This window comes from Medicago sativa, chromosome 4, assembly GCF_051527215.1.
Source record: "Medicago sativa cultivar Bolivia chromosome 4, Bolivia_mono, whole genome shotgun sequence".
NCBI lineage: Eukaryota > Viridiplantae > Streptophyta > Magnoliopsida > Fabales > Fabaceae > Medicago > Medicago sativa.
In genome coordinates this window covers 97,858,156-97,881,925 of record NC_140752.1, presented here as the reverse complement: position 1 = coordinate 97,881,925, position 23,770 = coordinate 97,858,156, and the positions used below count along the sequence as shown (strand labels likewise).

Genomic DNA, 23,770 nt, shown 5'->3' with positions numbered 1-23,770 from the left:
TGGATGGTGGCTTTGTCCGTTCATCACTTTAGGCATTTTGGTTAATTGTTGTTTCTTTTAGTTTCTCCCGCTGAAGCGGTTTGGTGGCTCTCTGTAAATATTTTTGAATCTTTGTTTGGACTCGGGGTTTTTATTCCTTAGTACACCTTGTAATTCAATTCATTTTAGCCTCTTCAAAAAAAATAAATTGTTAAATATACAACAAACTTTATAGTTTAGTAGAATTATACATCTTTTTAAAATATTCATAATCTCAAAGATTTATTTGAAAACGAGATGCAAAATCAGAGTAAAATTTCATTATTTGCTCCAACAAAAATCACTTTGGAGAATTTTCTTTTCAAAAATTTCATTTGAAAGGTTTAAAAAAAATCCACGTTTTTCAATTATAGATCAAAGTATGTACTCCATTTTTTTAGCAACGGTACTATTTTGGCCTTGAAAGTATCATGTTTGTAATTGCACTTCTGGTCTTAAAAGCGTGGCAATTGTGCAATTCTGGCCCCCATGTTTCGCCCTTTATGATTTGGTTGTCTTCCAAAAAAAAATCAAAAAAATTACATGAAAAGGACATATTTATTAATGTGACACACTCATCTCTTGTATTCGGGAAACATTTGAGTGACTTTGCACTTTGCTGACTTTTGTGTATTTTAGATGAGAGAAAATGATGGATGAGGTAATTAAAATAAATTATTTTGATAAGAGAAAATTATTGATTAGGAGAGAGATAGAGACAAAGTCACCAAACTCAAAGTCACCGAGATGTTACCCCTTGTATCTTTCGTGAGTTTCCTTTAAAATTAAAAACAACAAAACAAGCCAAAAACTTTAAAATTATAAGAAAGGATTACCTATGCTCTCACACAAAACCTTATTGTTTACTTTTTTTTTTAATTTTAAAGGAAAACCACACAAATATGATTTTTTTTTTGTGGTGGTCGGAGTTTAAACCTCGAATCGTACATATACAATGCATTGTCCTTACCAGCTGATTTAAGCTCATATAAGGACACAAATATGAGAGATTAGTTGTATCGATTTATTTATTAAAGTATTTTTGAAATAGATTATACAAGTATTTCTTCTATGTTTATTTATGTTATAAATGGAGTCCTATCTTTCATCTATGAAATAGATTAGCAAGAAGAATATGATAAGAAGGGATGAATGATTCATGTGAAGAGGATATGAGAGAGGTAGGAAAGGTAAGGGTAAAATAAGGATTTTCTTTACGGAATCAATATGTTAATTTTAACCCAACCTAAACTTATGATAGGAACTATAGAGGAGTGATAGGATATGATAAGTAAAGGGAATCATTTATCCTATCTTATTAGTGTATCAAACGAAAGATTAAGATATGATAGGATGCATTAATTATATCATATTTTTCTATCTTGACCATCAAACCGACCTTAATGTTGTGTTTTCACTATTAAAACAAAGAGAAATGTTAACAAGTCCCCTTGATACACTTGTTAAGAAAACTAAAGAGGAAATTTTGTCTTGAAAATGATGCATTTAACACATTGAAAGTTTGAAAAGTGACTTTTTTCTGCATAAAATTTGTAAATCATTTCCATTTTTGAATCCTTAACAAGTGCAGGGCACTTGTTAGCAAGACCCTAAATCAAAAATTATGCTAACTTGTGTCTTAAGGCACATGTTCAGCAGCCCAAAACTAGAAACTTTTTCTTAAATTCTGTGCATTTAATTAATTAAAAGTAAAAAAATTAAATTCAAATGCATTAATTACAACAAAACATTTTTACTTATATGTCTTAACTTGTGACTTAAGGGTGCAAATTAGCTTTCTCTTAAAATAATTCGTAGAATTATTGCAGTCTTATAAATTTGACCAATTTTTGGATTTCTCTTTCTTATAAGTGTTTTTTTAACCGATCATTAATCTTAGCTTATGTTTACATTGTTAGCCTTTTTAAGAAGTTTTGTTAAAAAAGAAAAAGCAAGTGTGACACTATAATATTGAGATGACTCAAAGAATCATGTCATTTAGTTTTTTTTTTTTTTTCACTTCACTTCTTCTTCTTCAAATTTAAATTTCAAAATTCAAAAAGTTTAAAGGGTTAAATATATTTTTGGTCCCTATAAATATGTCAACTTTTTGTTTTAGTCCCTCTAATTTTTTTTCTTCAACTTTTAGTCCCTCAAAAAAATTTACTATTCACTTTTGGTCCCTCATTTAAAATAAAGTCATATGTAGAGTTCATATTTTTGAATAAAAATCTGCAGAAAAATTTCTAATATTATAATAACCTCTAAAATAAAATTAGAATTTTTTTAACAAAACATGAATTAAATATGAACTTTTATAGTTTTTGGGGGTTAAAAATTCATATTTAATTTATGTCTTGTTAAAAAATTTTATTTTTTCTTGCGAGAGATTTTTACAATATTCTACATATTTTTGCACAATTTCATTAAAAAAATACAACAATCTACTTAAAAATAAGGACTAAAAGTAGTGATTGAAAATTTTATAGCGACTAAAAGTTGAAGAATTTTTTTAAAAGGATTAAAATGAAAAGTTGATATATTTATAAGGACAAAAAATATATTTAACCCAACCTTAAAATCACTAGAATTTTCATAGAATTGTCTTTATTCGAATTCATAAAAACAAAATAATGAGCCGGTCATCTATCTAGTGTAATGTGTGATAACTGATAAATGAATATCTAAATGTTGTTTATCTGTAATCGTGAAATAAAATATATGGTTTGTAAGGTGGCGAAATGTATTTCATTTTTTTTGTTAAATAGAGCTCACATATTTTAAATGTGAAGACGTTGGGTGTCCAATGTTCGAATATCGGTCTCTATATGTATATTATGTAATGTTCTTAGCCAGAAATATAATTTTCTATTTGACATATATAAAATAATAAATGATTGGTTAAGTAAATTATTGATAAGAAAAAAGCCATTTTGAAGAGGGGAGAAAGTAGAGAGAAAAAAAAAAAGGCACACACACTATCTATCTGTTTAGCTTAGCACAGCAAAGAATAGCGTAGTAGTGATGGCTGTTTCATCACTCTCTCTTCCATTTCAATTCCGTTCTTCTCCCAAATCACACACTCGCCGCAAATTCGCCTGCTTTGCGGCGGCGAGCACCGAGGTTCCCCTCCTCCAAGTCAACGATCTTCGAGCCAAAATCGTTGAATCCAATGCCGAAATTCTCCGCGGCGTTAATGTCACTATCAACAGAGGCGAAATTCACGCTATCATGGGAAAAAACGGTTCTGGTAAAAGCACTTTCGCTAAGGTTCTTGTGGGTCATCCAGATTATGAAGTTACTAGTGGTAGTGTTGTTTTCAAAGGGGAAAATTTGCTTGAAATGGAACCTGAAGAAAGAGCCCTTGAAGGTCTTTTCATGAGTTTTCAATCACCTGTTGCAATTCCTGGTGTTTCAAATGATCAATTTCTTGTTATGGCTTATAATGCTCGGAGAAAGAAACTTGGTCTTCCTGAACTTGGACCCCTTGAGGTTCATTATTCATTTATTTCTTGTCGTTGTTATCCTTGATATTGTGGTAAAATGTGGTTTTTACAAACTTATTTGTAATAGTATAGATATCAAAAATCTTGAGATTGACTTATTTCAACTTATTTGCCTCATAATCCTTGATATTTTGGAGAATCATTGTTAAAGCCTTGATTGGATCGACTTATTTTAGCTTATTTATGGACGTAAACATCTGTGGGATTGTTTTGGAGAGCTTTTGGAAATTGCTTATGACTTGTCTATGAGCTGTTTTCAGCTTATTTCCCTAAGTTATCCAAGATAGCTTATCAAAACAACTTCTTTGTTTTTTAAAACGGAGCTTATGTAAACAACGTATAGCTTGTATGGAAACAATTTTACTTTATTTTATCTTTTGTTATAGAAATAGCTTATACATAAGTACTTATAGCATAAGTACTTGATTAAGCTGGTTATCCAGATAGGGCCTAAATGCAGTTGATGCGGCCTTAATTGCAGTCAGGCATGCATAAAAAAACCTTGATTTTGCGACTTTTTCCAAACCACTGTGTGTAGCCCTTTTTTATGGTTTCTGACTTGCTGAATTTCTGTTTCTGTTTTGCAGTGTTTTTCTTATTTAATGGAGAAGCTACAACTTGTTAACATGAAGCCTGACTTTCTCAATAGAAATGTCAACGAAGGGTTTAGTGGAGGTGAACGAAAACGCAATGAGATCTTGCAGCTTGCAGTTTTGGGGGCAGATTTGGCTATTTTGGATGAAATTGATTCGGGATTGGATGTTGATGCGCTCAGGGATGTGGCAAGTGCGGTTAATAAAATTCTTACCCCAGAGAATTCTCTGTTGATGATTACTCACTATCGGCGAATTCTTGATCTTTTGAAACCCTCCCATGTCCATGTTATGGTAAGTTAAAAACTTAAAACTGATCTTTAATTTTATTCTAAGTTTTCAACTTGAAGGGAATTGTTCAGTCTCAGACTTTAAGTGAGGTGAATAGAGAGCAGATAGTTTTCCTCTCCTTAAGTTTTGAGGAAAATGGGGTTCAGGTGCTTAATTTTAGGAGCTAACCCTTCAGCTACTTTCCATTTGTGTGAATGTACTCGGTTTTAGCAAAGGTTTGAGCAGATATTTGTGATTAAATTGAAAAGTAATATTTTTACATGAAGATTTTACAGCTTGTTGGATAACTATTAGATGTATATACTTGCATCTTATGGGAAGGATCTTATTACAAAAACTGCCTTTTTTACTAATTTTCTTTTGTTATTCTAGTTGTAATCAACATTTTTAAGTATCTAAGATCCATTGTACCAAGTGATGTCGTGATAAAATTTGAAATTGATGAATGCTTTGGGCATATTAGAAAATCGAATAACCATTACCATAAAAAATAAAATAAAATGAAGAACCCCTATAGTTGAGAAGACAATAGAACACCGTTGTTTAGGCATCTATGAGAGGACATGTGGAAGCACCGATAGGGAGAGAAGATCAGATGTATGATAGTCTAATAGTTAGAGGTAGATCAAGGAAAACCATTGGCCTAACTATTTAGATAGATTTAGAGGTAAACAGTCTCTCTCTGATCCTAGTATATGTCTGGCCTTTATGGCACCGGCCCTTCAATGTAGATGAACCCACCTAGAGGATTATCAGCTGAAGTATATTTCCATTTCCTAAAGAAAGTAGGTCTTTTCTTAGATATATTAGTTTCCCAGTCCCTCAAAGGATAATGTTATAGCATCAGATATTTGATGCTGTCAAGAATTTAGATTACTGTGTATGATTTTCAATTTACTCCGTGGTTAATTCATAGTATTGGCTGTCCTGTATTACATAACACACACTTCATGATCATTTAATATTTGTTTGTTCTGAATGTTTTGTTTAATGGTTTAGGTGCTGATTTGGCAACTTTAGCAGGGTACCCATATATTTTCTGCTAGCTACGTTTTTTTTTTTTTTTTTAAGAATAAAGGCAGCTTTGGAAATAAACATATATCTTTGTGATTAGATTGACGCATTTGATGTTTTTATCACTGCTGTTAATTTCCTGAATTAGATCGTCTGTATACATTATATGCTCATTTATTGGCCATTTGGTAGAAGATTGCTTTTCTTAGAAAATGGATGTAGGTATTAGGATCCTCTCACATTTTATTTTAACGTGACCACATTATGTGAATACATCTCAACATGTATTTTCTAACACAACCATAGCATGATTTGAGATAGACAGCTACCCACTAACTTGCAATTTTAGTTCCACGCCATTGATTTCATTTAAAAAGGTACATGGCTGAGATTGAATGCAATGTATGAAAAATTGAATCCTGATCCCCGTTATAGACAGTGTATGAAAAATTGAATGCAATGTCTATGCTGTGAAATGACATGAATGAACCTTTTTTTCTTCTAAACTATCAGGACAACGGAAGAATTGCAAGGACAGGCGACCTATCTATGGTAGATGCAATTGAGGCAGATGGATATGAACTGGTCTCTGTTTTAACTTAATACAGCTAGTATCAACCGCTTTCTGACTTTGTTGTGAAATGGTGTGGCTGGTTTCGGTTCAATTTCATGCTGTCAAGTTGCACAAGTTGGTGTGAATGAGTATCCCCTTCAAGATCATAATTGGGAATAGGCAGTACATAATTAGATGAGATGAAGGTCAAAAATTTCTTCAGAGGTACTTTTGCATTTGGGGTGGGGTAATTATAGTTATATTTTTCATTTTGATTTGAAACCTTTAATCATTCTGGTTTTTTGATATTGGAGTTTTTGCTCAAAACCCAGATGACAGTACTGTTCTGGGTTGATGTTCAGTAGTTGTATCTTATGGAATATATTCTTCTGCAAGGATGAGTTTGGGAAATTTATTGCCTCCTTACCGGAAGCGTACTAGTATAATTGTGTAAACTGAGTACAAGTGCAGTTCAATTATTTAATTACCTACAGCTTAGCTTGCCATGTTTCTTTGCACTCAACATTTTGTACTTTTTCTATATAAAAAATACTAGCACTTAGCTGGTTAACGACACTAGGCATATAAAATTAATGAAGTAATGCTTGGTGTCCATCGAATGTTTCAGCATAAATCATCCAATTCTTCTGTTCCAGTACGCCTACAGATCATTGCCCACAGATTCCTTTCTCTGTAGTAATATGTTGCTGGACTATTATTTTTAGAAAAGAAAAACCATTAAACTGATTCTCAGTACATCAACATTAATCTCAATAGTAGTCAATACTCAATGATATCATGGCCTCGGTCTAAAATATTATACTCACTTGCCAAAAACCTTTTTGTAATGTCAACAGTCGTTCACTTCTAGATTCTCTTATCTCTTATCAAATAAATTAACATAAATTTTAGGAAATAAAAATAGAAAATATTTTTGTAATGTAAGAGGGTCCTAAGGAAACACTATTTGACTACATGTTTTTAGTGTTTTTCACTTGTTTATTTACTCACAAATCGATAAATTTCATCAAGCTAAAGAAAAAGAACTTTATCAGGAAATGAAACAAGAAATGCAATGAGGCAAAAAAGTTAGGGTGCCTTCCGTTGTCTTTGTACCTTCGATGAATCAAACGCTCCAGAAATAGCCATGTGGTTTACTTTTTTTAAAAATAAATACATAAATAAAGCTTGAATCAAACATGCAAATTGCAATACCTCCTCCCCCTCTGTTGCCGTTGATGCTGCACCACTGTGAGGCTGTTGCCGAAGTTCCAACCCCACCCCTCCACGACGCCCCTTTGTTTTTGTCAACAAAAAGATGTAAAACAAGATAAAGTTGCACCTTTAAATACCTTGAAGTTATATGATTATAACAAGGTAGTTTTAACTTTTTTCTTGGTACAAATTAGTTTTAAGTCATAAAATATCTGCATTATATTTTATGCCTTACAAATTGATAGAACGGCTTGACTTGCAAATTTTAGCAAAGGATATCAGTGATGATATTCAATACAAGTTACTTTTGAAGATACACAAGACCCTTTGCGTTGCTAACTTGAACGTGATCTCGAAGTGTCTCATGAGGCATATACTCTTAGACAAGCAAACCTGTCCTTTATGCACAATAACCCAAAGAGTTAACCATAGTAAAGTGATGCATTTTTTGCACAAAATTTCCAGCCCCATTACAAACTCAAGACTGTCGCAATTCAAAACTTGAGTACACAGATTGGTTGAGGTTGATCGGCAACGGTCAAAGCAATGGCTGGTTGGAGCAGCAAAAGTGATAGGAGGCTCCAACAGCATCGTAATGAGAGTTGTCATAGGGTGTATGAGTTTCCTCCGGATTCTGAAGCATGAGCTAGAATAGACAAAAGTCGCACCCAAACAGAGGACCATTATAATTATTCATTTTTTTCCAAACATTTGACAACCTTTCTATCTGTCCTTTTTATTACATTTATTACTTTTTCTCATTTTATGTCTAATTTGTTTTTTGGGGTGCATGAAACATCATATATAAAAAAAACATCCCATTCCAACAATGGAAAAGGGATAAAAACTTGCTCATTTATGGTCTTTTTGAAGCAATGTTAAGTGTATATGCCACTGTCATATTTCTTTAATAAATGACCTGAAACTCGATAATACTCATAATTCGAATTATTATTCAACCAGTCTACATTATTCTGCAAGATACGCAGGCAAAATTGATTTCTCGAATGAGAAGACCACAAACAACCATAAGAGCCACGTGTGGCCTTGTGTACAAACAGGGGTTATGCAGCAAAAACTCAACTTACCCAATATTGTTCTAACCTAAAACTATACATCGGATCAACTGGAAGCCTATATACATAAAGAAAGGAGAAACCAAAGTTCAAAAAATATAACTATGATTTGACGTGCACAGTTTTGCCTTTATCAAATTGTGGTCATTGGAAATACAGATAACCAATTGAAGCCGAAACACATCTTTGACCGAGTAAGATTAAACTATTGGGGCGTCAAGGAGCGGAACAGGTGGTTCCTTCACACTTCAATTCCAATAATATGAACGTATTTGTATAAAAGGTAGGCCTGTCACCGAGAACCATGCTTACCTGAAAGAAAGAAAGAAGCCAACATTGTTTAGTATGATTTAAATTTTCTGCTATGAAAAAAGAAAAAAATAACATAGTTGACAAAATTTATCCTCGCTCCATTAGTAGCATATTCCATCTAACAACATAATGTGTTCAGTATTTTACTTCCAAATCTGTACCATATCAATTGACCCCCGTTCCTAGTTACAAAACCAAAAATGCTTGCCTTGGAATTTCATAGAACTCTTGTGAATAAATCAGCAGTAAGTCAAAAAAAAATGGACCATTTAATACGTGAACAATTAGCACATAATATATACAATTCTCATTTCCACAATCCATAAGCAAGACTCATTTCTTTTGTCCACATTAACAAACCAAAGTTGAATACACACGTCTTTTTAGTTGGTATAAAAGCCAAAAGGTCATAAGCAGTACAATAGTTTGGCTGCCAGGTATTTAGAGGCTGTAGTTAGTGAGTTTGGGTCTTGGCCTATGGATGTGGAGCCGTGTTGTGGGTCACATTGGCTCTTGGTTGAGAACTCCATCTATCTGTTTGTAATGGCTTCTACTTTAGAGGAATCATACAAACATGGCGACTCACTTGGGGGAGAGGATGTTAGAAATTCAAATGAGTTTGAAGTCTAACATGAACTACAAATGAGCTGAATAATATAAGAGAACATTAAAGATAGTATAGGAGAACAAACTAATATACATAATGCCTTGGATTCCACTTGGATCAACAGATGAAAGGGAAGGGATTTTAATGGAGGGATTTTTTTTATCATGAATAGGAGGGGAGGGGGGAGATTTTAGATATATGTTTGGTTCACAAGGGGAGGGGTGAAATGTTAAAACTAATTAACCTTTTTATCCTGATAATCTTACAACAAGTCTCATGATGTTTATGGTTTATGCTTAAAATACAAATCAAACCATCTACTGACAGCAATTTTCCAATTTTGACACCCACACACACAAACAAAATACAACAACATAAAGAGAGAAAAAATTCAAAACAAAAAACAATGACGTAGTAAGAGAAGAACGCAAGAAGCTATTTGATAAAAAAAATAATACAATAAGCTATATAGGAAATAAAGGACGACGCAACGTACCTAACAAGAAAGTCTAAAGTCTAACCAGAATAAACAATGAAGTCAAAGTATAACAATAGTCAACAACAACCAAGCTTTATCCCACTAAGTGTAATCGGCAAAGTATAACAAGTACAACAATAAAGAGAGAAAAATAGGAAAAGCATAGTGACGAGGCAAAAAATAGGGAGACTCACAAGTAAAAATAACAGAAAAAAACTAATCTAAAATTCTCATAAGGATGATTTGGATTTTAACATAAAACTAAGGATCTAGGAGGGGAAGCAAAATCAGTGTAATTGAAATTAAAATAGCTCATAACTCATCTTCTCTCCCATCAAAATCCTGCCAATTCGGAGGGAAAGCAAAAAGTGGTCTAGGAGTAATTTTGCTCCCCTCCACCTACCTCCAATCAAACGGACCTTAAAGTTTTGGTGAATATGTGATGTCACATTTGTAGCTGTGGTCTATTAGAGGAGGTTTCAGCTTTTATAGTTTGACTTGTCTTGAACAGAACAGGCATCAATCGTTACAGAAAGCAAAAAAGGAAGAAGGGTATTGGGCAGAGAATCATAAAACAAATAACCAGAAGATTATTAGGGCATTCTTCCTTAATTTTCAAGTAGGTGGCTGAAAATCTAAACTGAGTGAAAACTGCAGCAAAAAGTCCAAAACCCAACTATAACGGTGTGAATAAGTATATCCCGTGCCACGTGACTTGTGATTTCATATAATGTAGAAAGTCTTTAGCTCTTACCGATTCCCTGTGACTTCTGAGTTTGGACTCTGTCCAGATAAGGAGCAATTATGGCATCTAACTTCACCAACCATAGAGCAAGGGCAGATGAAGTATGGGGCATTGATGCAAAAGATGCAATGGTTTCTTCAACTACACCGTCAGGAAATTTGCACTGAAATAACCAGCTGTCATTGATGGCACCAACAAAATCAGCAAGAACCTATAAAAATAAAAAATTCAACACAAAGTAGATGACGTTAAAAGAAAAATAAAAAATCAGGTGCTATAGGGAATTCGATCACACATATAGTTAAACAATAAACCTGCAAAAGCTCCACTAAAGTTGAGGTGCGTCTAAGCCTTTTGATCCATAGATTATGAGCAGACTTCCTCCAAGCACCAACCAGGGCATCTTCAGGCATAACAGACTGCACAGTGTAGGTATATGTTTAAAAACAAATGTAAACCGCAACACTTCTCAATATACAATCTAAAAAATTGAAGAAGCAAATCAAAAGACAAGGATACAGGGTAACATTTTAGGCACCAACTAGAATCATGCTTATCTTGGATCAGAAGAAATATAACTATAAAGTAACAAACTATCTGTCATATTTCCCAAAATAGGACTGACTACCTTATCCAGATAAAACCAGGTAGCAAGAAGAATTAAATATCAAATGTCAATATTCCCATACAAAACAACTATCAATTTAAGTATACTATTCTTTCTTCATGGATAAAACACTAGCGGACCTCATATTTGTACCCTAAGGCTCTGTTTGGAGGGGAAGGGAGGGCTTTCGAAAAAAGGAAGGAGCAAGTGGAAGAAATATAGGACTAGGGGAGGGCTTTGAGGAAGGTTTTGGAGGATTTATATGAATTCTTCAAGTTCAATTTATGTTCTAATAATATTCTGAAAATTAAAAAATATATTAATCATAAGCATTAATTTATACTTCTCTAAAAAAAAACTCTTTCGAAAAATGTGCAAGATTTCTCCATTTTTCCCTATATTTCCCACCCCCCAAAGCCCTCCCCTCCCCTCCAAAAACTCCCCTCCCCTCCAAAACTCGCCTCCCATAGACCCTAAATTAAATTGATCTTGCATATTACAAAATAAGACATCAATGTTAGCATGAGTAAATGATGAAAATGGATGCAGATGAATAGCAACACACCTCGATTGCATAAATTGCAGCTTTCAATGATTGAATCTGTGATGGCAAGACTTTATGATTTGGAAATGTATTGCTGTCTTCTTTCTCCCTGCACATGGCTATGTGGATTGCATATTTTTCTTCAAGGTCAAAATCAAGCTCAAATGTCATATGGCAAATTTTACAGTGTCTCTCATCTCTCCAGTATAGATCATGGCAACTCCTACATCTGGCGAGAGAATCAAGATATGACCTTCTGCCATATTTTACAACATTGAGATCTAAATAAAAGGAATTCCAAATCCAAGAATCATATTCTTGAACACGGATCCATTTACGCAGTTGTTCCTCTTCCTTCTTCCCAGCTTCAATTACCACGGCCCCAGGTGACGGCAAATAGTCTGTAATCTCAGTCAGATTGAGGTTGTCTACATCAGATACTGGAGAACAGCTGTCTTCTGTTTCCCTATCCAGCTCAGACTGGTCTGAATGTGACATACACCCCATTCCAATATTGCTAACCTTAATCCTGGACATAGATCTGCATAGAGATGTTTGTCGTCTCTCCAAAGATTCAATAAGAAGAGCCTCGCGCTTCCCTCTATCATCCAGAACTGACAACAAAGCACACAACGCCTGCACGCAGGTTAACCATATTCAACGAGCTATCAGTACTAAAAGAACAAGCTATACAACAGTCAAACTAGACCTATAAAACTATGTGTGTTTAATTGTTTATTGTTCCGTTTTTCCCATGTAAGTAATAGAAATATCTAATATACCAGAAAATAATTTAAATCTGCAGTGATAAGGAAATCTAAGAAAATCACCTCTTCTGTATCAATCACCTCCCAGTGACCATCTTCAGAGGATTCAAAGTAAACCCTCCTGTGGCCAGGATCATCTATATTACAAGGGCCCAAGAAGAGCCAATATCTATTGTACCGACGATCAGATCCCAAAAACACTGATTGTATAGGGTGTGAATAAGCTGAAACTTTTCTTTTCTCCAAGGATGCCTCCTGAATATGGAACTTTGAGAATAACAATGAGGAATCTACTGGACAGGCGTGAGAATTCATGTGCACCTCTTTAATGCATTGCAGTTGTTCGATTGGGTTTACCGATCTCTTAATTTTTGCTCCAGAACCACGTAATTGGATACTAGAGCTGCAATCAGCAGTAACTTTTACTGGATCCTGTAAAACAAGTCATTCAGAACTTAATAGGCTAAGAGAAGTTTACAAAATTGTGTATTCAGTTATGTAATGTTTAGGAGTTGGGAGGGGAAGGGAGAGGATTGGAAGGGGAGATAATCCAAGGCCATGACATGGCATTGCTGAATTGTTAGTGGCTTACCTCCATCCTGATGCTGGATCCAGATGAAAGAAGACCAGTTAACGCTGCCAATGCATTCAATTTTTCTTCAATTTTCAAATCGGAGTATTCACTGTCCATAAGTCCTAACAACCACACTTCTCCTGCATGGCTCTCATCAATTTCAGTGTAAACTTTCAGCTTATTATGTTTAGCTTTACGACTGTTATGACGCCGCAATTTTCTTATATTAGAGTGTATCGAACCGCTTCCAAAATCATCTCCGCTGCTACATGTATCAGAGTCGTTAAGCTCGTCATCAACACTACCGGAGTCCTCTGTATCTGACTGAGAATCATCATCGTCCTTTGCAACAGTGCTCATACGCAGTCGATATGCAGAGGAGGAAATTTTTTCAAATAAAGTAATATCACTTGAAAGTGTGGAATATATTAAAGACTCTAGTTCCTCCGTTGTGCTGGAAAGGTTTAATTCCGCAATCTACATAGAATCAAAATAAATTTTAAATTCATCAATATTAAGACAAACATTATTGTCCAAACAAAGTAGTTAGTACCTGCATTGACTTTGCCATCTCAGAAACTTTGCATCCATTGTTGCCTCGTTCTGACAAGATTTTAAACAACTCGCACTTCAAGGTTCCAGGGCATAGGCCATAGTTTACAAGAATATCCAATTCCTAATTAAAACAAAAAAACACAAGTATGCCTCAAAATCCAAAGCCAATTGAATTTGAAAGTGGAAACAAAAGAAAACAAATATAACAAACAATGCTCACTGAACTCCAAGCATCTTTACACATTTAATATTAAATTCCACAAACTAGAAAGTGATGACAGCTCATTCTCATTCGACCAATAAACCACAGCAGAATACATGGCTGTAAATTTATTTAATCAGTTAATGTATAGATATGGGACGGCTTTTTTTATTTCCTACTCAAACTAGCTCACATTACAGTAGACCACCAAAACGCAAATATTATTAACAGTTTTATTAAACAAGCAACACTAAATGTTTCATAACCGTGTTTTGATCATTGAGAATGTTCAAAGGCGCTTGGCACTAAATGTTTCATGACCGTGTTTTCAATAATTGAGCTGATTATGGCCCCATTTGTTTTAGATGTTTTTAGGAAAAAAAATCTATTTTTTTAGTAAAAAAAATCACTTTTGTCATTTTTAAGTGTTTGTTTAGGATTTTTAGAAAAATCATGTTATCAAAAAATCTATTCTGACTCTAAAATGAAAAGCTATTAGGATTAGCTTTTCTCAAAATCTATTTTTTTCAGACACAAGGAGGCAAGACATGAACTAGTTCAAAATCTTTTTTTTTTTTAAAAGTGATTTTTTTGGATAGTAAACAAACACAAATAGCTTCAGAATTTTTTCAAAATCTCTAAATAAAATCTCTAGATTTTTCTAATACAAAATTTATTTTTTTTAAAAGCTAAAACAAACGCACCCTGTATTGCAATATAGAAAAATTGGTAAATGCTAAACAACTTTTTTTCAACAGTTTTTTAGTTCAAGACCAGAATCTATTGAACTTGACAACACCATGACAGTTTATTGAAGGTACTACTATGGGGATATTAAATCACAGAAGAAAATACTTCTGGCGAAAGGAAACTTTCTTCTAAACTAAATACACATATCCCCCTTCTTTGAAATGGAAAAATATCGATAGCAGAGGGACAAATGTTCTGATTCTTGCAAAGGGAAAAATATCCCCCTTCTGGCGAAATGTTCTGATTTTTTTATGACTAAGCATATGTTTCTTATAGCTTTATGTAGCATGAAATAGAAGATTCAAAATAATATTTTACAAAGAAATCTGCTGAAGTACATGACACACAAGATAACAGTTGTGTTCCATCTAGAGCATGACACCGGGAAGCTTTTACAAAAAGGTAATAATAATAACCTCTAGAGTGTTTGATCTTACGTAAATACAGCTATCCGCACAAAAATATATAAACATATTCAACTCTAGTAATATATAAAGTACACCCTCCGGTCACTATTATAAGTGAAAATCAACTTTTTAGGTTCATTCATTAAATGATGTATTTGGTCAATAACATAGACTAAATACATCATTTAATGAATGAACCTAAAAAGTTGATTTTTGCTTATAATAGTGACCGGAGGGTGTAATATATAAAATGGGCTTGTTTGAAGTACCTTGCCAAGGTCCTCTCTTTGAAAGGCACCTTGCTTGGAACCGAATCCAGCAGCTACCAGCACTTGACGGAGTATCTCAATCCAAGTAAGAGGATTTAGAGATCTTCTCCAAGCATCAACAGAGTATTCTTGATTTTCAACCTTTCAAATATATTAGATTGTTAATCATTTTGTATAAATATAATAGACAAAAACACGAAAAACTAAATATCTGCTAATAAAAGGTTACTCACGGAGTGAAGTAATGCAAGAAAGTTGCATGACTTATTTAAATGAGGACAAAACCCATTAGAAAGCTCCACTTCAATGTCAGATAGAAGCAGTGTGAGAAGGGCCACGTGAATTTGTCCAAGTAACATCGAGTCCTGAAAGGAATTTTGGATGTTAGTTATAATTTGATGTAACTCCAGTAAGAACTAAATAAAAAACTATGCTTCCAAAATGTAAACCTGAGTCAAAGATGACATATTACCTTATCATGAAAAGCCTGAACAAACTCATCAAGGGTGAAGGGACAAACATCAACAACTACAGCATATGTATAGATGAAATGGAACACCTGCCAAAGTAGAGTAGGCAATGTCATTTGAGTCTTTTTCCATTGAAAAATGTTTTAAAAGAATATAAAGGGATGCAAGTCAAATTTAGTCTTCTTAGAACGTCTCCAATGATTATTTTGAAGGAACTCATTTTGAGTTTCAGATACTGTTGTTAAGTAATCCCCACAATGCCACATCATACTTAAACAACTTATGCACATTTTGCTCCAATGGTAAAAGAAAACAAGCAACCCACGTTTTTATATTTTGTTTTACACTCAAGTTTATCTCAAAAGTATAATATTAATTTATTTATATTGATTAATATTTTTTAAAAATTATTCAAGGCATAAAACTAATAACATTTCTATGACGCTGACTGGTAGCTTAAATAAGGTGCGCTTCATTATTCTTTGAAATCCAATTTGCCATGTAGACTTGCTCCAGTGGAGAAAATATCTATGGAACGGTATCATAGCCTATGAAACCTGCTTAGATATCATTGTTGGAGATACTCTTATATCACATTGTCAGGTCGTATCTCATCCAATGTAGACACTTTGACACACACCCCTCACGCCCAAGACAGAACATCTAGAGTGTGAGCTGAGTGGCCCGATAGAGGAAACATGATAGCAGGTAGCCCAACGGATCTTGGTAGGCTCTGATACCGTCTTAGAATTTGTGGTTAGGCCTGACACCCACAAAATCGGCTGGTAAGGTGAGTATTGCCCCCACTTATAAACACATTGTCAGGTTATACCTCAACCAATGTGGGACTCTTTACAACAACAATCAAGTCTTATCCCACTAAGTGGGGTCGGCTACAAGATCAAATTACGTCATAATGTTCTATCATAAACCATATTTGGATCCAAATCATTAACCTCTAAATCTTTCCTGATAGTTTTTCTAGGTCTTTATCTACCTCTTTTGATCTGACAAACCTCCATCTGATCTACTCAGCGTACTGCAACATCTACAGGTTTTCTCTCTACATGCCCAAACCACCTAAGCCTCTACAATGTGGGACTCTAACAAATCAAATATTCTTCAGTAAAATAAAGCTTAAATTGAGTCTTTTATATTCATCAGAAAGTTCTGTCATAACAAATAAATCATGCAGGTTACTATTAAAATCCAACAATGAGATACAAGTTGAATTGTCAAAACAAAAACTGACTAGAGTTTGTCCAACAATAAGCTAGAATCAAGAAGAATTTCCTTTATTATACTATAAACTAATTACAACCATTCTTTGTTCTAATTCAACAAAGATACATGCATCCAAAAAAACAGATCTTTCAAGTCAGACTGATTGATAATATGCACCTTAAATAATTTCTTCACCAGTTCCGGGGAGGAGTCCCAAGGTTGCAAATGTATAGGTTTCTTCATCTTGACAGCACCTGGGGGGAACTTGACTAGCACATCTATCAAAGCCACAAGCAATCAGTAGCTAGTAATACTCAGACCATTCCAACAATCATTAGAACATAATAATAATAATAATAATAATAATAATAATAATAATAATAATAATAATAATAATAATAATAATAATAATAATAAAATAAAATAAAACAACAACAACAACAACAACAATAATAATAGTCAATATTTGTTTTCTCCAAAATTACCTGGACAAAGTGAGCCACCAAGCATTCCATTGGCAGCAAGTTGATCTGAACAGATAAGCAGATTGGTTCCTTCTTGTATCTCTCTCAGCTCTAACTCTTCATCATCAATTAAGATTGAAATTTGATCAACTCCCGCCTCAGATATTGAGCTATCTAAAGCAAGTTCACATTTGTCTATGGGAAGTTGGTTCTGAGTTGCATACTGGTTTGATTCACCCTGTCGTATAAGAGCAAGTTGTGAACATGCTAAACCATCCAATGTAACCACAAAAATGCATATTTGACTTTTTAATTACCACTATTTTTTTCATGAAATGTTTCCTTTTCCCCTGTAATGTAGCTTTCTTATTCGGCATTTTATTTCTTGGCTTTCCCTGTTCAGGTGAAAACATCAGGATCCATTATTAATAAACAAAATTTACACACATAAATGTATTATAGGAGGAAACAAAGTAAACACAGTATCACGGGTTTAGATAACTTACATTCGTGGTTACTGCTTTCTGTGACCTGTTGACCGATATCGGTGTTTTAGTATTAGAGGTTAGATGAACATCCTTGTCAACAGAACCAAAACTGATTGGAAGGTCTCTAGCATCATGATTTGTTGCCCTCCAAATTGTCATTAGACCTTTTCCCATACCATGTCTCTTCACAGGTGCTTTCATATTACTATTAGGATTTGCTGCCAGCCCTTTCCCCATACCATGTCTCTTCACAGGTGCTTTCATATTACAATTAGGATTTGTTGCCAGACCTTTGCCCATACCATGTCTCTTCACAGGTGCTTTGATCTTACAATTAGGATTTGTTGCCAGGCCTTTGCCCATACCATGTCTCTCCACAGGTGCTTTCATGTTACAACTAGGGTGAGTTTGAATTGCACTCTTGGAAGCCTGGAAAAAGAAGACCGGATACAAATGTAATGGAGTATAAAAGGAAACACAAAAAAAATATTCTCAGGATACAAAAGTTACCTTTCTCCTTTTGACAGGCTCTTGGTCCTGTTGAGAAGCAGAATTGTAATTTTTGGGTCCTAACCAAAAACAAAATTTACAAAGTAAGGCAAGTTATAAAAAAGAAAACAGAGAGCTGCAAAAGAAAATTAAAGGTATACTAAGAACAGAAAAAAATAAAAATTAATGTACATTTGCTGGGTAAAGTACAAAGATCTTATCATTATGTTTTAAATTACAACTGTCATCTAACATTTTGACAATTGTGTCGTAAAAGTGGGATTTTCATTTCATTTCTTCTCCATCCATTCTGTCATAGCTTAACTATATATTTTTTCTATAAGCATTATGCATACATGCGATGCAGGAATAATGATTAATAAAATAATTCTACCCCACTCCATCTTTGCTCCATTCAAAAAACGGGGATGAACGTGATTGCAAAATAGGAGGTAGTTAGTTCATTTAATACAAAATTTGGACAAGAAAGAGATACAGTCTATCTACACCAAATCGTTCTTACACGGATTGTTTCCTACATTTTATTTGAACTGTCAATAAGTAAAACAACACATAATAAGATTATGTAAAACAATCCATGTGGAAATTAAGACAATTCTCCCAAGATTTAGAAATCCTAGCTCCCTAAATTTTAAATACAAATATTTTGTTTTAACTGACTTTCCATAGACTATACATTGTTCGGCAAAAAAGATTAATAATAACAAAGAGTTTATAGTGGAGGCGGGTCAAGTTGAGACTGGATGAGTTGTTTGCATAGGTTTCATATGTCTCAAGTAAGGTCAAGTATAATCTAGTCTAAAATACAAATAAATTAATAATTAAATACTACGAACTAAATACTGCAGTTCAAAACAGTGTTGTCAATCCAGGATCGCAAAAAATAGCATTTTATTCAAAGTCCGCTATGCTATAGTGCTACTATAGCCGCTATTTGACAATATTTTATAGCGTATAGCAGAACAATAGCGATTTGTTGGAATTCCGCTACATCATAGCGCTATAGTGCCACTGTAGCAGTTAATTGACAAAACTGGTTTAAAAATTACTGAACAGAAGAAAGCTATTTCATTGATCTTTGTTTTTTAAATTTAAATAATAAAAAAAACTCATAAGTTTAGCAAAATATACACGCATTACATATGTTGTAATAATGTATACAAATTTAATAAAATAAAAAATCACAGTATCCACTTCCGATCTCCACTCAGCCGTCACAACCAAACACGAGTACCGTTTATTCATACCAAAAATTAACAACAATACAGTGATTTTAAATCTAATCCAGAAGTAGAAATAAAAACAAAATGATGAAATATTCAGTAGTATTAATAATGAACGTTATAAGAGAAAGACGCACCTGAAGGAAGAGAATCAAATTCATTTCCCAGAGTAGGAGCATCATCATTCAGCAACACGGTGTTCACAATGTCACCTGTTGTATACAATTCCTGAAGACTTTTACGTTTTCGATTTTTCTTACCATTTCCGTTAACTACCATTTCATAGCTCGAAGATGAAGTAGCATCAACCTTCTCTCTCTGAAGCACTTTTCCGCCACGAGAATAACACGGTGGCACAATCAATCCCTTTCCTCTCATCAGCTTTAGTGTTATGCGCGTCTCGTCTGCATCACAGAAATATAGTAAGAATTGGAAAACACGGAATTAAGTAGAGTTTTGAAATGAATCGGAAATGAAACTGAGAGATGAAAATTGAATTGATATGGTGAATGAAGACTGAGATTCTTTCGAATTCGGTTATGATTGATGATAGTTGAGTGATGTGGCGGTTGTGAGAATCAGAAAAATTGAAAACGTGCAGAGAGAAATGAGAAATGAGAAATCTACCATGATTGAAGCTTCTTCGAGAGAATCGAGGTTCGAGAAATGGTGTATGGCAGTGTGATGAAGTGAGTTGAAGATGGAAGAAGAAGAAGCAGATAATTCACAGTCAGAACCAGAAGTAGGGTTTTGGGTTTTACAGAAAACACAACAGAGAACAAATATCTTTCTCTCTCCTTTGCTTTTACCAGAATAACCTTCCCTCCCTCAACCGCTAAACGGTCCTACCCTTCGTCGTTTTGGATTGCTGTTTACACCACCGTTGTTTCTAGAATGAATACACCCTCAATTTTTCTCTATCAATTAATCGGTCTATAATCTTCATTTTTAGATGATTAATTGGTCTATAAACTTTTTTTTTTTAGGGAATTGGTCTATAAACTAAAAATTTACTAAAATGTATTTGTTTGAATTTTAATTAAACTAGTTACAAACCGTTGTTTCTAGAATGAATACACCCTCAATTTTTCTCTATCAATTAATCGGTCTATAATCTTCATTTTTAGATGATTAATTGGTCTATAAACTTTTTTTTTTTAGGGAATTGGTCTATAAACTAAAAATTTACTAAAATGTATTTGTTTGAATTTTAATTAAACTAGTTACAAACTATGGTGGACGGGTCTCGAGTATGGTTAAACTATTATAACTGAGGTAATCATGACCTTAACTCAGGCAGAGACAATCCATAATATATGCAAAGTCCGGGGTTCAAACCCCGACCACCACACAAAAAAAACTATATAATTGAGTGCAAAATAATTAAGATGTCTTCCAAATAGTTGGTTAATTAGTAAATCAGTAACAAAAAATATTTTATGCAAACAATAATAATATACAATCAAGGTTTGTTCAAAACATAATAGAAGCAATTCATTACAATTTAGTAAACATGATTTTTTTTACCGTAAAATATCATGTTAATATTAATACAGACATGATGTAGCCATCACTTTGAAGTTTGTTGGAAGCAACATGGATTCTATGGAGTAAACTTGATAAATGAGATACTTTGAAGTTTAATACCGCATAATAAGTGATGAGACCCATAATATGTGAGCAAAATGCTATAACACTCATTCTCTTGATGTGTGAAATGAACAAAATAAAATTGTGACCTATAATAACTTCCACATCTAACATTCATTCTCTTAAAATGAACAAAATACTCACTTATTAGATTTCACGTATTAAGAGAATGAGTGTTAGAGGAAGCATTGGAAAGAAATTGTTCCTATCGTTTCTCTTTGATCAAATATTTGGGTGCAAGATTGGATATAACATGTCGTGTTGATTTCACAATCGAGGGAAAAAATACTGGTATATAATGTATTCCTTCCGATCACATTTATAAGTAAAAACAATTTTTTATGTTCATTGAATAACTAATGTATTTGCTCAATAAATGTGACCAGATACATTAGCTATTCAATGAAGATTTTTTTTGTTGAAGGAAGCTATTCAATGAAGATACATAGTTGTTTTTCCTTATAAATATAACTGGATGGAGTATACATCTTCAAATTTGATATTTTCTCTTTCCAAGTTTTGGTCCAAATCCTATTCAAAAACTTGCCTTATATTGCAAAACAAGCTAAACGTTATTTTGCTTCAATTTATACACCTTACGCATTGTTTAACCAAGTGATTGCATTTGTGTTTATCTGGTTTATGAGCTCAAGTTAAAATAAATTGTTCGGAGTTTGAATCCTAAATAAAATTATCTTTGGTTATAATTTATTCACCTATGATTTTATCTTTGAAATATCGGGGTCTCTTTAGAACCAGATGATTAAATAAAAAATAAATAAATAAAATCTCTTTACTGTATTCCACACATGGTATTCTCAAACTTTGGTGCGTTTAGATAAATTTTAAAGCACTTTCTTTTTCCATCCTATTAATTTCTCACACGCTCTATTAATTTTGGATTTTATAATCCGAATAGCTTAAACACTCTATAGTGAGAGATTATTGTAATCAACTCAAAGATACACGGAATTTGGTAATTTTTAAACTGTGAAACACAGTTAAACTAAAGTTGCTTTAATAGTTGTTATTTATTCCTTTTAAAAAATAATCGCAATATATTGTCACTTGAAAACATTGTTTGCTTTATGCTCTGGCACTTGTGCTAGTCAGAAAGAGTGTTTCGTTAATTTAAGTTTCATTTTGACTTGTTAAAAAAAAATATTGCCACTTGAGACAACATCTGAGAGGAATTGCATGAAATATTGAAGTTATAGAGCACAAGTATTGGATTTCATGGTTTTTTTTTTTTCCTAATGGTAAGGGTGCTTGGTAGTGCAGAGTAAATTTTGATACAAAATTATTTTAGTTGGGTTTTTTTGAGACTATTTTGAATGAATTAATTTTAACTAAAACTTATCAATCACTCAAGTTTACCTCTACTTTGTTATCTTGAATTTTGTATAAATGTAATATAATATTTTTATATAAATTTTGTTATATAAATTACTAAGTTGATATTCCCTAAAAAAAATACTAAGTTTTTTTTTTACAAAAGTAAACGATATTCATTCATTCAAATTGATAGAGTACATCGATACAATACAAATCCAAATTCGCTAAAAACAAAAAGGATGAATCTGTGAACAAACTCACAACATCCATGTTAATAACATAAAACGACAAAGTATATATGCCTACAAATATGACTAATATGACTATATTCAAGTCTCCCGAATACTCATGTCTCCGGATCTGCAACGTTGACGACGCCAAAGTCATTGTCATTGATCGGATCTGCACTTGCTCAAAGTTAATCTTTCAACCTGAATCAAATAAACACCACACTAAGACGGGAAATCAAAAACACACCTCACTAAGACGGAAAATAAAAAACACACCCTATATATAAGTTTTTTTTTAAGGAAAAAAAAATACTAAGTTGATAGCGTAACTTTTTATCTATAAAAGTTAACCCGAAAGCTTATTTTAGCCCTAATTTTAACCTAAACCCTAATGCTTAAATTTACTGTTTTAACCCTAATCTATCTATATATAAAAGTTGTCCCAAGCCAATTTTGAAGCCCTAATTTTTCCAAAACCCTAATGGCTACAATTACTGTTTTACCCTAACTAAATCGTTAATCTATTTATCTATAAAAGTTAACCTGAAAGCTTATCTATCTATATATAAAAGTTGTCCCAAGCCAATTTTGAAGCCCTAATTTTTCCAAAACCCTAATGGCTACAATTACTGTTTTACCCTAACTAAATCGTTAATCTATTTTAATCTATAAAAGTTAACCCGAAAGCTTATTTTAGCCCTAATTTTAACCTAAACCCTAATCTATCTATATATAAAAGTTGTCCCAAGCCAATTTTGAAGCCCTAATTTTTCCAAAACCCTAATGGCTACAATTACTGTTTTACCCTAACTAAATCGTTAATCTATTTTAATCTATAAAAGTTAACCCGAAAGCTTATTTTAGCCCTAATTTTAACCTAAACCCTAATGCTTAAATTTACTGTTTTAACCCTAATGCTTAATTCCAATTTGTTTAATCTATCTATATATAAAAGTTGTCCCAAGCCAATTTTGAAAAGTTGTCCCAAGCCAATTTTGAAGCCCTAATTTTTCCAAAACCCTAATGGCTACAATTACTGTTTTACCCTAACTAAATCGTTAATCTATTTTAATCTATAAAAGTTAACCCGAAA

The 23,770-nt window shown here is 33.2% G+C and overlaps 2 protein-coding genes across 2 annotated transcripts; one reads left to right on the top strand and one right to left on the bottom strand.

Annotated features, from left to right (window-relative positions):
• The first annotated feature begins 3,030 nt into the window (after window positions 1–3,030).
• Window positions 3,031–6,481, top strand: NAP7 (non-intrinsic ABC protein 7). The gene is made up of 3 exons (XM_085706287.1): window positions 3,031–3,510; window positions 4,112–4,411; window positions 5,936–6,481. The coding sequence occupies exons 1-3, from the start codon at window positions 3,043–3,045 to the stop codon at window positions 6,023–6,025; spliced, it is 858 nt and encodes a 285-aa protein (XP_085562413.1). The 5' UTR covers window positions 3,031–3,042; the 3' UTR covers window positions 6,026–6,481.
• A 1,611-nt stretch (window positions 6,482–8,092) lies between these two features.
• Window positions 8,093–20,190, bottom strand: LOC146934405 (Homeodomain-like transcriptional regulator). The gene is made up of 17 exons (XM_085706286.1): window positions 20,090–20,190; window positions 19,600–19,866; window positions 18,240–18,298; window positions 17,748–18,158; window positions 17,559–17,636; window positions 17,263–17,479; window positions 16,955–17,055; window positions 15,556–15,642; window positions 15,317–15,448; window positions 15,084–15,224; window positions 13,454–13,576; window positions 12,919–13,377; window positions 12,390–12,758; window positions 11,581–12,195; window positions 10,723–10,827; window positions 10,418–10,619; window positions 8,093–8,578 (listed from the first exon to the last, which is right to left on the bottom strand). The coding sequence occupies exons 2-17, from the start codon at window positions 19,838–19,840 to the stop codon at window positions 8,559–8,561; spliced, it is 3,360 nt and encodes a 1,119-aa protein (XP_085562412.1). The 5' UTR covers window positions 19,841–19,866; window positions 20,090–20,190; the 3' UTR covers window positions 8,093–8,558.
• Window positions 20,191–23,770: the final 3,580 nt, after the last annotated feature.

Coding starts and splice junctions, on each gene's coding strand:
- NAP7 (XM_085706287.1), top strand. CDS start 3,043: ATGGCTGTTTCATCACTCTCTCTTCCATTTCAATTCCGTTCTTCTCCC. Junction 3,511..4,111: donor CTGAACTTGGACCCCTTGAG/GTTCATTATTCA, acceptor TCTGTTTTGCAG/TGTTTTTCTTATTTAATGGA. Junction 4,412..5,935: donor CCTCCCATGTCCATGTTATG/GTAAGTTAAAAA, acceptor CTAAACTATCAG/GACAACGGAAGAATTGCAAG.
- LOC146934405 (XM_085706286.1), bottom strand. CDS start 19,840: ATGAGAGGAAAGGGATTGATTGTGCCACCGTGTTATTCTCGTGGCGGA. Junction 13,378..13,453: donor AGATGGCAAAGTCAATGCAG/GTACTAACTACT, acceptor GATTCTATGTAG/ATTGCGGAATTAAACCTTTC. Junction 12,759..12,918: donor GATCCAGCATCAGGATGGAG/GTAAGCCACTAA, acceptor CTTGTTTTACAG/GATCCAGTAAAAGTTACTGC.